This window comes from Microtus oregoni, unplaced genomic scaffold (genome assembly GCF_018167655.1).
Source record: "Microtus oregoni isolate MIOR12 unplaced genomic scaffold, Mior012 000028F_ref0000031, whole genome shotgun sequence".
In the NCBI taxonomy this organism is placed as follows: Eukaryota; Metazoa; Chordata; class Mammalia; order Rodentia; family Cricetidae; genus Microtus; species Microtus oregoni.
This window is the reverse complement of record NW_024543087.1, coordinates 5,635,649-5,653,837: the sequence shown is the minus strand read 5'-3', so window position 1 is coordinate 5,653,837 and position 18,189 is coordinate 5,635,649. Positions and strand designations below refer to the sequence as shown.

General features: G+C 49.2%; 1 protein-coding gene across 2 annotated transcripts in view; it reads left to right on the top strand.

The window, feature by feature from the left end:
- Itga9 (integrin subunit alpha 9) overlaps window positions 1-18,189 on the top strand; it is a 307,443-nt gene that overhangs the window by 201,380 nt on the left and 87,874 nt on the right. For both annotated transcript variants that reach the window (XM_041677309.1, XM_041677310.1), the window contains one exon: window positions 707-857. In XM_041677309.1, coding sequence (XP_041533243.1) covers window positions 707-857 — 151 coding nt within the window. The remainder of the gene's footprint in view (window positions 1-706; window positions 858-18,189) is intronic.

Sequence of the window (18,189 nt, the reverse complement as noted above, 5' to 3'; positions counted from 1 at the left end):
ACAGGAGACTGTCTCCAGGGTCTTACGTTCCTTTCCGGTTGTTAGGATAAAATTCTCCAACGAAGGAGCTTTGAGGGAGACTGGGTATATTTTGGCTTGCACTTCCAGGTTACAGTCAGTCACGGCAGGAAGTCACAGCAGTGGGCATTTAAGAGCCATGGTTCATTGCGTCCACGCTAAGAAGCAGAGACAAACTCTTGTACTCAGCTCTGTTTCAGAGTCTACAGTCCATGCCCAGGGAAGAGCACCACCCACAGTGAGAAGAGTCTTCCTACCTCAGTTAGCACTGCACACAGACGTGCCCGGAGGCCATCTCCCAGGCAGTTCTGGATTCTGTCACATTGACAGTCAACACGAAACATCACATCTGTGATGACAAAGATACAGGATCTGCTCAGAAGAACTGAATGGAGGAATTTCACATAAAACTTTTTAAATGTTTTCAAGCTTTCCCACTTGATATGTAGAGTTTCCTGGGAGCCATGTGACAGTCTAATGAATTCAAAAGCACAGAAGCCCATGTTCTAAGTAAAAGGAAAACAAACAAATAAAAAGCAGAGGCCCATGGGTGCTGGTTCTCCAAGGCCATGTTCCTCGTGGGTGGGGCTCCTGAGAGTTGGGTTCCCATTCCCAGTACCCCACACTACTACCTCCTGCTGTATCACTGTAAGTAAGGCTACTGATCACTCTTTGTTTTTCTTTGCAGTGTTGATGAGAAAACCCCATACCTAGCTTTAGGGGCTGTGAAGAATATCTCTCTAAACATCTCCATCTCCAACCTTGGGGACGATGCCTATGATGCCAACGTGTCCTTCAACGTTTCCCGGGAACTCTTCTTCATTAACATGTGGCAGAAGGTAGGAGAGCTCCCCTGAGAGGAGCCCATTGGCAGAAGGTAGGAGAGCTCCCTGAGAGGAGCCCATGTGGCAGAAGGTAGGAGAGCTGCCTGAGAGGAGCCCATGTGGCAGAAGGTAGGAGAGCTCCCCTGAGAGGAGCCCATTGGCAGAAGGTAGGAGAGCTCCCCCAAGAGGAGCCCATTGGCAGAAGGTAGGAGAGCTCCCCCAAGAGGAGCCCATGTGGCAGAAGGTAGGGAGAGCTCCCTTGAGAGGAGCCGTTTGCTGTCTCCAACACCTGCTGACTTGTTTGTAGCATGGGGCATGCAATGAGGCTACAAAAACCACTCCTTGATAAGGAACTTGGAGTTACCAGAAATGGGCTTTCATCCTGAAGTGAGGAGGCAGCTGGCACAGCCCAGAGTGCCTACCTTATGTCGTGTTCCGTCCCTTCTCTCTGGTGGACTGGCCCTCTCTGAGTAGCTACAGCTGTTTTTTCCATCATATATATGTTCTGTAAAATTTCAGTCTTGTGTTGGTAGTTGTGAAAAATAAGTGTGGTCGGACTCCTTCTTGTCATGATTCCGATCCCTGACAGTGCATTCCATGCTGTCTGGTACGTGGGTTCTACGTCAGCTGATACTTTGCCATATTTATATATTCATTCCGGCCACTTTCAAGGGATTTGAGAAAGTTCGATGATTTCCATGAACTGAGTGAGCTTTCGTAGAGTCAATCATTTATTCCAATGAGTTGAAGTTTATAGATCATGATTCCCAAAGGAAAGGGCAGCTGTTGCGTTCTCTCTCCCCAATGCCCCTCGGTGCACTCACCCCTGTGAGAGAGGAAGAGGAGGCAGGACGCATCCCATTCTACCCAGTAGCTCTGGTGACAGATGTGCAGGTATTTGCAGGTTTTCCTGGTTGGCAGCGAGGGGCTCAGTGAACTGGTGTTCGCATGGAACCTAAATCACTATATGATGAAAACTTAGACCCAGGTATTTACATTATGATTCATAACAGAAACAAAATTACAGTTATGAAGTAGCAATGAAAATGATTTTATGGCTGGAGCTCACCACACCATGAGAAACTGTATGAAAGGGTCGCAGTATCGGGAAGGTTGAGAATCGTTGGTCTAAGAATTAAGATGGGGACCTCCTGGGAGACTGTTCCCCAACACATCAGAACTGCCATGTGCATGCCAGCAGGACCTCTGTGGTTCCGGAAACAGTGCCCTCTAGTGCAGAGGGCTGGGCACTGGCAGTGGGAAGCTGGTGAAACACCCTGACGGGTGCAAGTCCTGTGGGCAGGGCTCTTGGCACCCGCCAGGGGGAATCTCACTTCCTAGGCCAGTGGAGATTGTGAGTAGAGTTGCTTAGAGAGCATCACAGAGCCAGAAGTTGGGCAAGGCCTGTGTGAGCATAGGTGACGGTGTCCAGGTGTGGGAAAGACTGTGGTAGATTCTCTGGGAGATGGAGGGTTCTGATGTCACCCGTAGGTCAGCCACTTCAGTGGCTCAGTAATTGAAGTGGGAGTGTTAACTGGTGCTGCCAGATTTTATTTTTCAATAAAAACCAGAACTTCATTTTTATGTTACTTTGGCAGCTAATTAAGATGTGTTCTGAGTGTGGTATAAGCCAAACAAAACATGTTCCTGATCTTGTCCAGCCCATAGGCCTCTGGTCTGGGCTTCCAGCCTAGCTATTCCTCCTGTGTACTAGGTCTGTGCCCTAACCTGCTTGTCTGTCATGGGACTCTGTATCACCGGTCAAACCTTTTCCACATCCTTGGTGTGTCTCACATCCTTCCCTTGGCAGCAGACTAACTAGCCAAATATATTAGCATTTGGAGGTCGTGTGTGTGTGTGTGTGTGTGTGTGTGTGTGTGTGTGCTCGTGCATGAATGCACATGTGTTTAGGAATGGAAGAGAACAGAAAAGTCAATCCAGATGAAGCATCCATGTCGTCTTTAAAGCTAATGACTTTTAGGATGAAATCTACGCTTCAGAACGATAGACGCTAAGCTGGAGTTTGCGTCTACAGTGTCAAGTATGAGGTGGGGGTTGTGAACACTGGTGATTTGGCAGGCTCCAACTGAAGTTCCAGCAGCCTCTCTGATGATCAGTGTAACCTTGGGCCAGGGCAACAATTTCTCGCACTATTATGTTAGTGTGTGCTAAGGATTGAGTGGAGTCTGTGCCGTGTGTGTGTGTGTGTGTGTGTATGTGTGTGTAATGTGTCCCAACAGTGGTAGGCCCCTGCCTCCCACCGTACGCCACAACATACTATCCAGACCCACAGTTTACTTGGTGTTCTGGTGGTCCAACACCAGACAGAAGGTTCAGCCTGTGATTTCTCCAGCTGTGTGATGGTGCAAAGTCACACACTTCTAGCAGAAACTGTGCTTCCAGGTGTGAATTTGAGTCTTTTACCGGGTTGGTGATATGCAGCGCAATCCTCTCAGGATGCTGGGCACCCTCGGTGACCTCTTACAGGAGGCGCCATCAGACCAGAGAAACGGGAAGATAGGATTCAGTGATGGGAGTGGTGGAAGACGGAGGCATGAGGAGGAAAGGGTGGTCGTGAGCTCGTGTGGGAGAAATACCCACAAGCAGAGCTTCGCCGAGCTGCTCAGGGCTGTAGTTCCCAATCCATCGCCATCAGTCACTGAGTCTGGCTGTGGTCTTGGTGATGGCTCTGCCTTCTAATCACCTTGAGAGACCGAGATGAGGGGATGGCCCCTGGGTCCTTCTACTCCTCCCATTTACAAGGCCTAATGAGGGGCATGGTGGTCTATTGAGGAAGCTCGTTTTTGCTGTTTCTGAGACGGGAATGGTTTGAATTTCCAGTCAGTCTGGGCTTTGCAGTCTTCGGTAACTACCAGGTCAGTTTACATCTTTATGACAAGTGGCATCAGGGCCGGTGAGTTTGTTTTGATTGTAAAGTGAGTCTTTCCACTAATATCTACCTCTGCCACGGAGCGGGTGTTCCGTTTCTCTCGGGAATCTCTCTTCTCACTTTCAAGGCAAGCGACTCAGGACGGCGCCAGATGATAAGACCTATCAGCTTTCTAATCTGAATTGAGGGAGGATTTGGAAACCTAATGTGTTTGCATAGTTTTATATCTGAGGGGGTAGCTGACCCTTCCATGGGCGGAAGGTTCAGTGCAGGAACCGGTGTGTCTGTGCACAGGAACAAAGCGACGTGTGTCAGTGGAGATGAGGAGTCAGGCATTGCGGGGGCAGAAGTGCACCCCAACCTTCTGTGTGTAAGCAAAGTAAAGTTGGCATTCCTTCACTCTTTGCTGCTCCCCTGGCCACAGAACGTGCTGATTGCCAATAGGCTCTGCTGTCTCCGGTGTCTCTTATCGAGTTAATAGTCGCCCCCAGGAAAAGGCAACCCTCAGATGTTTATAGCCGTCTTGGCCTGGCCATTAAGATGATGAATGAACTCACTGCTAACCCTTGTAAGAGAGCCTTTGGGGGGGAAATCAATACTTAGAAAATATTAAGTCTCTTCCGCCCCCTTCCTGTCTTTAATCCGGTACCCTGAAACCCTGGTGACTTTACCTTGAACTTCCTGCATAATGCCAAGAGGAGATCCTCACCTGGCCCCGATCCAGGTGCCACTCTTGTCCTGTGTCTTCCCTGCTGCTCACTTCCTGTTTGGGTTGCTTCTGAAGGCCCCACCCTTTGCCCATAAATAGCTGAGAGAAGGCGGAGGAGGGCAGGTACCCAGAGGCCAGGACTGCGATCCCTAACCCAGGTGTGTCACCTGTCAGCGCTGCCTGAGTACTGGCACAGAGAGAAAGCCTAAAGTGCAGGTCCCTGAGACTGCTGGCCCTTCTGGTGGCCGTGGGCACCAGGAAGTGATGGAGAACCCCAGATGTCCATCTCCAATCACAGAGTGGCCTACGTTCCAAAGCAGAGCTCAGCTTTCCTCGGCATGAGAAGCTTTGTCTGTGCATTCGCGGCGTGTGAAGGGAGGCTCCGGTCTAGCCTGAGACATGTCAGTACAGCTACGTCTGTGACAAGTTCCAGTTAAAGATGCATCGCACCACCTTGTCTCAGTACAGCTGTGTCTGTGACAAGGACCAGTTAAGGATGCGTGCCACCACCACCTTGCCACGGTCAGATCTGTGAGAGGAATTGAAGAAGTGCACTTTAAACCTCCTGGCTCCCACCTTTAGCCAGATGTTGAGCAGCATTTACCCATTTCCTCTTCTCAAAGGGAAAAGAGGGGTCCTAGATTTTAGATCTTTTTTCACCAGACAACAAAGTATCTTTAAAAAAGAAAGAGAGATAGCCGGGCAGTGGTGGTACACGCCTTTAATCCCAGCACTCGGGAGGCAGAGGCAGGCGGATCTCTGTGAGTTCCAGACCAGCCTGGTCTAGAAGAGTTAGTTCCAGGACAGGAACCAAAAGCTACGGAGAAACCCTGTCTCGAAAAAAAAAAGAAAGAAAGAAAGAAAGAAAGAGAAAAAGAGAAGAAGAAAAAAAAAATTGAAACTGCTAAGCTAAGAAAAGACAACTTAAAAATAAATAAAACTTTAAAAGCAAGGTCTGGGAACTGACTTGGATCTCCAGAGCCCAAACTGTGGTGGAAGGAGAGAACAGACTCCATGAAACTGTCTTCTGACCTCACATCAGACACACATCATACACGTGAGGTAATAAGCAAGGAGACTGGGGAGATGGCACGGTGGTTAAGTGTGGTTGCTGTTCTTGTGGGGGACACTGTTATTCTTAAAATCCGGGGGTTCCCCCCAACCAGCGGGCTCACGGAGCAGCAGCAAGCTCCGGCGGGTCCCCAGCGGTGCCAGGCGCTGGCTCCAGAGTCCGGCACCCGAGCGGTGGCAGAGTTCCCATCAGCGGGAAGCCACGCGGCAGAATTCCCAATGCACAGTGGTTGTGAGCAGACCCATGGACACAGAAAGTAGCCATAAAAGCATTTATTGAGGGGGGGGGGAGAGAGAGAGAGAGAGAGAGAGAGAGAGAGAGAGAGAGAGAGAGAGAGAGAGAGAGAGGAGATAAAAGGAGAGAGAGACAGAGAGAACACGTGTAAACGCCAAGGAAACAGAAAAGGAAGGGGCAAGATGGCAGTGGGAAGGTCAGAGGTAATGGGAGTGGGCGTGGCTTGTCCCTTAAAGCGACGGGAAAGCACAACAGACACAAGTTCGATTCCCAGTGCCCACATCACCTGTAACTCCAGCTCCAAGAGGTCTGGCTTCCCTATTCTGGCCTCCATCTACCCTCATGCATTCACACACAGACACAATTTGAAAATAATAAACATTTTGAAGTCAGGAAAAACTTGAATATCTTCTCCGGAACAGATGCTGAGTGAGAATGACGGCCTGGGTGCTGGTGGTTCCGGCGTGCATCTGTTACCAGTGCAGGGTGAAGCAGGGTGAAACAGGGCAGGACTCGGGTGCTGGTGGTTCCGGGGGTGCTTCTGTTACCAGCCGAGGGGGAAGCAGGGTGAAACAGGGCAGGACTCGGGTGCTGGTGGTTCCGGGGGTGCTTCTGTTACCAGTGGAGGGGGAAGCAGGGTGAAGCAGGGCAGGGCTCGGGTGCTGGTGGTTCCGGGGGTGCTTCTGTTACCAGTGGAGGGGGAAGCAGGGCAGGACTCGGGTGCTGGTGGTTCCGGGGGTGCTTCTGTTACCAGCCGAGGGGGAAGCAAGGTGAAACAGGGCAGGGCTCGGGTGCTGGTGGTTCCGGGGGTGCTTCTGTTACCAGTGGAGGGGGAAGCAGGGCAGGACTCGGGTGCTGGTGGTTCCGGGGGTGCTTCTGTTACCAGCCGAGGGGGAAGCAGGGTGAAGCAGGGCAGGGCTCGGGTGCTGGTGGTTCCGGGGGTGCTTCTGTTACCAGTGGAGGGGGAAGCAGGGCAGGACTCGGGTGCTGGTGGTTCCGGGGGTGCTTCTGTTACCAGCCGAGGGGGAAGCAGGGTGAAGCAGGGCAGGGCTCGGGTGCTGGTGGTTCCGGGGGTGCTTCTGTTACCAGTGGAGGGGGAAGCAGGGTGAAACAGGGCAGGACTCCGGTGCTGGTGGTTCCGGGGGTGCTTCTGTTACCAGTGGAGGGGGAAGTGGGGCAGGATTCGGGTGCTGGTAGTTCCGAGGGTGCATCTGTTACCAGCCGAGGGGGAAGCAGGGTGAAGCAGGGCAGGGCTCGGGTGCTGGTGGTTCCAGGGGTATCTGTTACCAGCGGAGGGGGAAGCAGGGCAGCACAGGGCAATCTCAGGCAAAGGCCCTCCAACCCTAGCCCTCAGCTTGATCTTGCAGGGAAGCTTCCACTCAGTTCTATCCCACCGTAAAGGAGGAAGTTGCACTTTTTTTTTATTTATTAAAGATTTCTGTCTCCTCCCCACCACTGCCTCCCATTTCCCTCCCCCTCCCCCAAACAACTCTCCCTCCCTCATCAGCCCATGGAGCAGTCAAGGTTCCCTACCCTGTGGGAAGTCCAAGGACCTCCCACCTCCTTCCAGGTTTGGATGTTCACCTTACTAGACCCGGAAGTTGCACTTTTGACCTACAAAGAGCAGGTGCTGGTTTGGAGTCATGCAGAAGGCCATTAGAGCCCCCAATGCTTCCCAACCCCCACCCAGAATGAAATGTGACCAGGGTGTATCAGGAAATCAAGGCCCTGCTGGCTGCCATTGAGGAGAGCAGGGAGCCCATGTAAGCTCACCATAAGAGTGTAAGCTAGCCCAGCCTCTCTGGAAAGCAGTAGATGGGTTTCTCAGGAAAGAGACACAGATCCCCCAGAACTTCTGCTGTGTTGTCTACTACTCCTGGGTGTTCACCCAACGGACTCCGTCAACACATCTCTGAGAAACAGTGCGTCAATGTTTATCACACAACTGTTCACAATAGCCAGGTTCCTGAGCCAGCCCAGCTAGCTAAGCCTAGCAGCCATAAGAATGAAGCCGTGTTATCTGTAGGAAAATGGTTGCAACTGGAAACAGGACTATTAAGTTGTCGGGGTCCGGTGCTAGCCCGAACTCTAAATTATTTCTCTAGACCAGACCCCAACATAAACTATCTCTCTGGACTGGTGTGGAGGCGCAGAAATAAAGACACAACTCACATGATTTCATCAGGAGGGAGATTCTCCATGTCCCCTCATGAAATCCTGAGTTCACATCTTGAAGAATTCCTCTTGCTTTATTCTCCAAACAGCTTTTATACCAAAACATGAACTGAGGGGAAATACACCAGCATTCTGTCTCCTGGGTAACCAGGTGAATGGCTTTAGTCACATCCACAACTACCTCTGTGCTCTGTATGCTACCTGTCACGGAGGCTGAATTAGCATTTCTGTCAGGCATCCTCCAAATTACAAAGAAAGGAACAAAACAACATCCTGGCCCTTTGTTAGGGCAGCGGAGGCCTGACTGGCAGGGTACATGACCACCTCAGGTGGGGCCTATGGCTTCAGAGCCTAGCTGCCATACCAGATAGAAATATGGGCCTACATTAAGTAAATTAATCCAATCTCAGAAAAAGTGTTTCCCTCTCATTTGTGGCTCTTGTATTTTATATTGTCACATAGCATTATGGACGTGTACATTAAATGAAAGTGGAAGCGGGATTGCGGAAGATAACCGGTGCTAAGCGGTGAGGGCAGGAAAACAGGACATATGTAACAAATGCATACAAGAACTCTAAATTTAAAATAACATTTTCAAAATGGGGACCTTGCGGCAGCTTGCCTTGCAGGAAGAAAGCAGTGATAAGAGGCCTTTGATAATGGGCACAAAGCCAAGTTGTGTGTATGCTGGAAAAATACAAGAAATTTGAAGCTGGGAGAGATGTTTAGGGCTCCAGATGAAACTCCCAGGATCCGCTCAATGTAGACAAGGCAGGACCAGGGATGTAGCTCGGTGGTAGAGCACTCACAGAGCGTGCTCAAGACCAGTATGTTTGAAATACTTCAATCGAAATATTTCAAGTAAAGTGCTTCAATGTGTTTAAAATGTGTGAAATACACATGGGGTTACTGCACACGCCATCATACACCTGGGGTTACTGCACACGACATCATGTCTGTCTCATACACCTGGGTTACTGCACACGCCACCATGCCTACCTCATACACATGGGGTTACTGCACACGCCACCATGCCTACCTCATACACATGGGTTACTGCACACGCCATCATGTCTACCTCATATACCTGGGGTTACTGCACACGCCATCATGTCTGTCTCATACACCTGGGTTACTGCACACGCCATCATGCCTACCTCATGCACATGGGGTTACTGCACACGCCATCATGCCTACCTCATACACATGGGGTTACTGCACACGCCATCATGCCTACCTCATACACCTGGGGTTATAGACACACGCCACCATGCCTACCTAAATTTGTTCCCCAGTTTAGACCCAGTGTTAGTACAGCACTGTTGCTGGTTTTTGATCTCTTCCCGGAGCTGACCCTCTGTCACTGTTCCCAGGCAAGGCAGAGATAGGAAGTAGGCTGCCTGAAGGAGATCCCGTTACCCAAGAGGCCAGGGAAATCAAACATGTTGATCCCCCGATCACCTTTGACTCTTTCCCTCTTCCTGCCAGTTTTTGCCCCCACCCCACCCACCCCTGTGCCCTGCATACACCTGCCCCACTCTCGTTTGCTTTTCTGGGTGTGCGTGTGCATATACATTTCCCCATCTGCATGGCTGCGCGTGTGTGCGCGGATGTGGAAGCCTGAAGTTGGTGTCAGCATTCTTTTTCCACCTTATCCGTTGAGTCAAGGTCTCAACTGAACCAGATAAGCCTCCATGCCTACTTTGCAGTTATGTGGATTCTGGGGATCAAACCCAAGTCTTCACGCTTCCTAAGCAATTGTTTTAGCCACTAAGGCATCGCCCCAGCCCTACTTTTATATTTTATTTATTTGTTTACTTTAATCTCTGTACCTGTGACTCTTTCAAAATCTGGTTGGCCCTCGGGTTGCTGGAGCTTATTTAGCCGTGGTTCAGAAATAGCCACAGATGCCAGGACCTGGACAGCAGCCCCAGGCTACTGGTCAGAGGTGTCAGAGGCCAGCACACAATTCAGGCCACCTCTGAGCTGTCCTTCCTGGAGACCGGGTTCATAGATGTCTTTCATGACTCCCATCTCAGAGTCTGAATGTTTGGGGGTTTGTGTGTGACTTCAATGTTTTCCCTCAAATGATGCTATCTGGCGCATTTTACCCTCGTGATGTAACCTGCTACAAGTCTGTCAGCCGACTTTGTTGAAATTGGGTCTGTGAGGTTTGACTAGAACCCAGTCTTGTCTAGTTAAGTCTCGGATCAATGATTGCTTTCTTTTTCATGGACTATATATACCTAAAATGTTGGTGTGTTCATATAACTTTCCTTTTGACCTTTTAAGGAAGTGAATTCTATTTTTAAAGTTCCACCCCCTTAAAGAATGAAGTATGCTGTTGCTTTCATTTCTAATATTTTGCTTAGTGTATTTGTCTCTAAAGCCATAGGCAGGAGTCTTCTCTTAGCTTGCTCTCCTGTGTGGTCTTGGTCAGGTTTCGATGCTGGACTTTTGCTAGAGTTTTCTAAGATAAATAGAAAGCCTGAATTCTTCTTGGTAGTCTGAAGACATGTAACTCATAAAGTTACAACAGTGGGCAATGGCAGGGACAACCCTTGCTGGGTGCTCATTTCTCCATCACACTCTGTGCTCAGCAACTAATTTTTTAAAACATGTTTTTGCCTCACAATAACTCCGTGTCCCCTTATGAGCTTCGTTTTCCTGAGGAGGAAACCAAGGTTTAGCAAGGCTCAGCTGCTAAAACTGGACATTGGGATTCAGGCACAGACAGGCTGACTCCAGAGGTCTCTCATGCATCCTTTTTGCATAAAGAGGCTAATTTGCATGTCTGATGGTCTCTGGCTGCCCACCTGGCTTGTAGCTCTTACCCTCTAGAAGGCCAGGTGTTTAGTGAATGACATCTTTCCCATTACATCACTGCCCATTTTTCTTGTGTAGGGGGCAGCAGGCAGGAAGCATTGATGAATTTTCTAGGGCAGCTGTGTTTTGTCTAAACAAGGCTCTCTTTAGCACCCCAAGAGTGCTGGCACAGAGACCTAACCCCTACCAGGCTTCCACTAGAGGAAGCCTTCCTGTGGTGCCCCTGTGTCGCCACGCTGGATTCTGGGAGCTGGCAGGTCCTCTGGAATTCACTTGTCCCCAGGTGAACTCAGCTAAAGGAATATGGCACTTAGGAGTTTTGCCCTTGAGCAGGCCAGGAAGGTGGAAAAAACACAGTCTGCCCATTTTCCCTTCTGCCTGTTGAGTACCGGACAGACGGCAAAAGTCGCGAGAGGTAGAGTCAGCGCCCCTCGATGTCGCTCCGCCTGTGACTCAGCCTCATTTCCACAGCTCAGCTCCAAATGTTGTTGGGGGGAAAAAAGGAGAAGCTCTTGCTGTACACCCAAGTCACTTGGAAGAGGCTAGTGGCATGGCACAGTGGGAATACCAAGGATGTGGGTCCCTGATGGAATGGATCATATAGCAACTGGAATCCTATAACTGATATATATAATAGATATATAATAGAATCTGGGTCTCTGCTGGGTGATCAACAGCTGGGGTTTTCATAGGAGAACAGCTCGTGTTTTTTTTTTTGTTTGTTTGTTTGTTTTGTTTTGTTTTATACCAAATAGTCAAAAGCAATTTCAACTAAGAAAAGACTGAGTGGGTTAAATAGCATCTCATTTGTCTGACCCAGGGACAAGCATCATATGTCTTGAATGTCTACAGAAATTGCTCCTCCTATGTCAAGCTCTGAGCTTGAGAATGGGAACCAGGCTGTTACATACTGCCTGGTTTGGTCTGAGCAACGTCAGCGTCCTGCCTCGGAAAGAGGAGGCTGTACATTTGAGTATTTAGTGTAAGATTTGTAAACAGAGTAGACAGGTGCCCTGTAGCCAGCCTCCTCAGGAACCCTCTGGGGGAAGGGTCTGCACAGGTGCTCGGGAGCTGTGGCTGTGGTAAACATAACTGGCTTGGGGTCAGGAAAGATGCCCCGTTGCATCTTGGGAGACGTTAGGGAAAGGGGAGGTGCTGGGACTAGGAGGGATGTGAGCTGTAGAAGGGATAGATTGGAAAGAGACAAGATCTCCTGAGTAATTGGGAGCATGGGGTCATGGGAGACAGTAGACGGGGAGAGGGGAGGAAGGGAGGGAAGCAGAGAAAAATGTATAGTGCAATAAAAACAATAAAAAATAATGATAAAATAAAAGATAGAAAGGATGGAGTGGCTTAAGAAGAATCGGGAGGAAGGTGATTTGAAACCTGGCTGACGCAGTTAGCAGGGACCAGATGGCACAGGTCCTGGGAGACCACAACGAGATGGCCACACATAAATGGTAGAGGATGCTGAGTGTGTGTGTGACAGCTTCTGTTTTGCCTGAATGATAGAGCCTATGATACACTTACAAAATGCCGTCAAAATGTCCTGGTCCAACTGTTGGCTGAAAAAGGGAGGGCAAAAACTAAACATCTTTTATAGAGGTCTTTACAGCCAGAGTGGATATCATCAAAAATGAGCATTCACTGTTGATTGAATCCAAGCTCTAAATCTAACCTTTGTCATAGCAGAATACATATTAATACAAGCTGGGAAAGGCCTGAAATGTCACATTTCACAGAGGGAGCAGCCCTCTCATAAGGGAAATGGTCCAGTGCAGTCCCAAAGCCAGGTGTGCCAAAGTTCAAGTCCTCCTTTGAGGAACCCAATGGATTCAGAACAGCTCCTGTCTGAACATATGACTCAGTATGGAAGAAACTGGGCTTTCTCAAAACCTCATTTCCCTGCTCAAGGCTCTCAAGGCCTGTTCTCTACCTGCTCTTCAAATCAGCATTTTGGTCAGATAGTTCAGGGATGTAATATTAGTTTTGGCTTCTGGGAACAAAGCTTCTCTTCCTTAGCTGAGAGTATGCGCCTCAGTTTTATGTCTAGCGTGTGCTATGGACTGAGCGGCATGTTGAGCCCTGGGCCTTTTGAAAGACCCAATGTCCTCAGATTCCCGAGACTTCGCTGGTCCAGCTCAAGTGAGCTCTCACTCCCTGCTGAACCCGCTCATCCGCTCATCTGGAAGGAAGGAATGTTCTAGTGGGGACAGAGCCATGTGGTATCATCTGTTCCGGAAGTCAGGCACTTCCCTTCCTTATGAGGACTTCAGGGAGGGGCACCAGGAAACGGAAAGGTGAGGAAGAGTAATAGTTTCCACGGGATGAGGGCGTGCCACTCTCTCTGTGGATGTAGATAAAAATAAAAGAAGAGGCCGGGCTTTTGCTGAGGAAGGGACTGGTCCTTTGTTCTCGTTTAATCTCTTTCAGATTATTTCATATATGAATGTTTTGCCTCCATGTATGTCTGTGTGCCATCTGCATGCAGTGCCCACGGACATCAGAAGATGGTGTTAGGTCCCCTGGAACTGGATTCACAGGTGGTTGTGAGCCATCATGTGGATGCTGGGAACCAAATCTTGGTCCTCTGCAAGAGCAGCATGTGGTGTTAGCCTTGAGCAGTCCTCTCCAGCCCCCACTGTGCATGTCCTGATTTTATTCAGGGCAGCTATTTGGGAGAGTCTTCCTTCCTCCCTTCAAGCTGGTTGGGTGCCCCTCCTATACACACCTTGTAGAAATCTGTCTGTCTCACTTGGACAACCTGGGATAGCTGGATTCAGTTTTTCCCTAAGTGGGGTTTTTCATGCTATTACTTTTCCGAATATTTGTTGGCCCAAAGGCAAATGGTTGTCTGCTGTGTGCCAGCCTTGCGAGGAAGGCATGATGCAGGGTGTTGAGTAGTGGTCCCGGACAGCAAGAAAAAAGAGATGGCAAGCCACCGTGGTTGTGCTTTGGAGGGTCAGTGCTGGCAATATTCGGGGCCCTTTGAGGCGCATTAGCAGTTACGCAGCAATGTTCACCCAAAGGACGGGAGACTAGAACAGTCTTCATGCACCAGCTTCATTTCTGGTTGGTTGAGTGTGCTGGTCAGGGGATCGCTTGAATGTGAGTGTTCCTAGAACCTTCTGTTGAAGACAACACAGAGCTGGGGTCAGGGCTGGGCCAAGAGTGACGTAACTAAACCTGTGTCTGACTCTGCCCCAGCCCAGCTTCTCATTGCTGGCTATCTTCAAAGCAAAGGGTGGCAGCTAGCTCTTCTCCATCCATAACTGTTTAGTGAGATTTTCTCTAAGCGCACAGAGAGCAGTCTCCAGAAGTTCTCCCTTATCCATGATGCCAGCCACTCGCCATCCTTTTCAGTTCAGAAATACTAAATTAAAACTTGCAGAAAGAAACCGTGCGTGAGTTTTCAATTGCACTGCACTCTGACCAACTCGGTGAACTCCTGTGCCTCCTCGCTCAATCCTATCTGGCATATGAACCATTTCTCTGAGCAGAGTGTCCATGCTGAATGTCCTCTCCACCCCAGGACTCACTTTAATAGCTGCTTACGTTCTCAGATGAACTGCCTTTGATTTCAAAGCACCTATGTTCTATAAGCTCATGCTGCATTTAATCATGGGTAGGGTAATGCAGCTCATGCTGTATTTAATATCATGGGTAGTGTGATGCAGCTCATGGGTATTTAATATCATGGGTAGGGTAATGCGGCTCATGGGTATTTAATATCATGGGTAGTGTGATGCAAGGGCATAAAGTTTGGGAGCACAGATTAACGCCAGCCCAGATCGGGAAAGCGGGGCCTGTAGGTGGAGCACTGCCTGTGGTTTTAGGCATCCACTGGGAATCTTAACCACACTTGGGGACAAAAGGGAGTACTCTGTGGATTAGGTAGAAAGGAGAGGTAAGAAAGAGTCTGTACCTTGGAAGGTGAGCAGGGTTTGAATCTAGACCTGGTCTCTTTCTTGTCATTTTACATACATAAATTAGAAAGTTTTTAGACAGACATGGTGGTGCAAGCCCATAATACCAGCACCTGGGAAGGAGAAGCAGGAGAGTGGAGAGTTCTAGATCAGCCTTGGCTGTGTAGCAAGCTCAAGAACGAGAGCCTATCTAAAAAAAAAAAAAAGTAATCATATAAATAAAAATTAAAGTTTTAATGTGAAAATGTCTCAAAGCAGAACGTTAAAGCTGCACTTTTCAAGAAACCTAGAGCTACAAACCATACTTCAAAAAAGGAATTTAGGTTATTTACTTTTGTTACGGCTCCTGCTTACAGAATGAGTCAGACTAAAAGCAGCTCTCTGAGATCAGGTTGAACACAGCCCAGGCTGGCCCTGCTCACGATGTAACCAAGCTGACCTTGAACTCCTGATCTTCGTGCTTCTGCTCACCAAGTGCTGGGGTAACAGACGTGCGTGCGTGTGCTGCTTAGTTTTCTGTCAGCCTGACGTGAGCGAGAGTCATTTCGGAAGTAGAAACCTCAGCTGAGAAAATTCCCGGATCAGCCTGTAGGCAGGTTTGCCCCCAATGGATCTGTAGGCAGGTTTGCCCCCTGAGCGGCCTGTAAGCAGGTTTGTCCCTGATCGGCCTGTAGGCAGGTTTGCCCCTTGTAGGGTTAAGCCAGCCCGACCCAGGATGGATGTAGGCTAGAATCTCCCTGGTAAACCACCTCGTGGGCTACACAGATTATAAAAAAATGGGCTAGTCCAGGTGCGAGAGTTAGCCTAGAAGAGGCTAGATAGAAACGGGCCAAGCAATGTTTAAAAGAATACAGTTTCCGTGTAATTATTTAGGGCAATAGCTAGAGCTAGCCATGTGGGTGGCCGGGTGCTGGGTACGCAGCCCCGCCGCTCCTATTTCAACAGCCCCTGATGGACCTGTAGGCAGGTTTGCCCCCTGAGCGGCCTGTAGGCAGGTTTGCTCCTGATGGACCTGTAGGCAGGTTTGCCCCTGATGGACCTGTAGGCAGGTTTGCCCCTGATGGACCTGTAGGCAGGTTTGCCCCCTGAGCGGCCTGTAGGAGGTGTCTGTGGAGCATTTCCTTGTTGATTATTGACGCTTGATGTGGGAGGGCCTTTCTTGCACGGCTGAGCAGCCATCCTGAATGAAGAAATAAAACAGGCTGAGTAAGCCATGGGAAGGAAGCCAGGAAGCAGTCCTCCTCTGTGGCTTCAGCGTCTGCTTTCCGGTTCCTGCCCTGACTTCCTCAGGTGATGACTGTGATGGGGACATGGACCCTGACATCAGCCCTCTCCTCCCCACATGATTTTTGGCCACGGTGTTCTCTCACTAGAAACTCTGACTCAGACAGGCCTGTCCCAGTGCGTCTGGTTCATACTGAAAGTTTAAAAGGAAGGAAAAAGAAACTTTTTGATGCAGTTCTGTATATTTCCTATAAAAGTAAATAAATGTGCTTCAGTAATTTACAGATATTTACTTAAGGAGGAATATCTAAAGGAGGAGAGCGCTCTTCTGTCCCAGAGGCCTGAGCGCCACCCCCTGACTGAGCACACCCTCCCTGGTGAGGGAAAGCACCTCTTCAAAGGTCTTTGTGAAGCAGCTTCCTTGGTTTTTTTTTCTTTGTTTTTTTGTTTGTTTAATTTATTTACATTTTATGTATGTTGGCGTTTTATCTGTATGTATGTGATGGTGTCAAATCTTGGAGTTACAGACACGGTGTGGGCTGCCATGTAGGTGCTGGGAATTGAACCTGGGTCCTCTGGAAGAGCAGTCAGTGCTCTTAACCGCTGAGCCACCTCTCCAGCCCTCTTTGTTTTTTGGGTTTTTTTTTTTTTATGATGTTTGTCGTCTACTTGTATTACTTTTTATTCGTAGTACCTTCAAGTAGTTCAGTGTAGCATGAATTCTAATTGGTCTTCGTAATAAAAACTCAGAGTCAGCTATCAGAGGGCGAAAGCTGAAGGATCAGAGAAGCAGAGCAGCAACCTCTAAAGTTCTCACCTGTACCCTTGCTCAGACCAAAGGGGCGATCCTGTCCTCAGACTGCCTCCTCAGACTGCCTGCCCGAGTTCCTGTCTCCTCCCACCTTATCACTCCTGTCTCCATCTCCCTAGAGCTGGGATTTAAGGTAGTGATCCCAAGTGCTAGGAACACCCTTGTGTGAGTTCTATTTTTTTATTTTTTATTTTATTTTTGGCTTTTTCAAAACAGGGTTTCTCTGTAGTTTTGGATCCTGTCCTGGAACTAGCTCCTGTAGACCAGGCTGGTCTCAAACTCACATCTCCTGCCTCTGCCTCCTGAGTGCTGGGATTAAAGGTGTGCGCCAGCACTACTTGGTTCAAATTCTAGTTCTTTTAGACAGATTCAATCTTGTGTAGCCCAGGGTGGCCTTGAACTAACAGAGATCCCTCTGCCTCTGTCTCCCATATCCTAGGATTAAAAGTGTGTGCCACCACTGCCTGGCCTCTGGTGGCTTAGCTCTGCACTCTGATCTTCAGGCAAGTTTTATTTGTTAAAACACAAACAAAATATCACTGCACTTAAGGAAAATAAGTACAGCTGGAGGTCTCTTACGGTGGTGTGTTTTTCACGTTCAGAAGTTTATTCCTCAGTTCCAGTTCCCAAAGGGCATAAGGACAAGGTGGAAATGAGGTGAGGCCAGGGTTTCTCATGCATACCCCACCTCTTCCCAGGCCTCGTCCCTTCTTTCTGAAAGATGGATTCAGTACTCACAACCCTGTGAGATCCCCTACTACTGCCCTCAGCTTCTTCCTGCACACAGCAGTTCTGTTTCTTGGTCCTTCCGCAGACTGAGAAGAGTAGAAAGTAGGCATGCACAAGCCCAGGCCACCTCCGTCCTTAGCAGTCAGCCCAGGTCGTATGCAGGTAACTGCGTGGTTGAAAGACCTTGGGTGTGGGTTCAAGGAGGTAATGAGATGAACTGTCAGAGTTGGGGAGTTTATTACAAGGACCGTTAATGCCATGAGCAAACTGACATAGATCACAGCGTGGTGGGGGCTCTGAGGAGATTTCAGTCCTCCCTCCCCATGCCAGAGACAGACAGATGGTGGTGTCTCTGAAGAAAGGAAGTCAGGACCCACATGGAAGAAGGTGGGAGTCTCTCTGCTTACACATCTCCAAGGATGAGACAGTATTAGGGCAAGAGCCTACAATCAGACTGACTCTCAGACAGAACACAGGGAAAGGGGTGGAGGGCAGGGTGTGTGGTCACTGATACTACCTTTGATGTAAAGGTTCCCTGTCCCCAGGTGTGAGCTCCTGGCCCCTGGGAGTCTGTTAGCTAGAGATTCCCGATGTCTCAGTAGCTGTGGAGGTCTGTAAGGGGGAAGGGCTGTGCAGGTACTGTGGCTTGGACAGCAGCAAGACTCAGCATTAGAGTCTTAACAGTGACCCTTGTTGCCCTTCCCTGGGTGCTAGGTGGGACCCTTGGGGCTCCAGGTGGGACCCTCGGGGC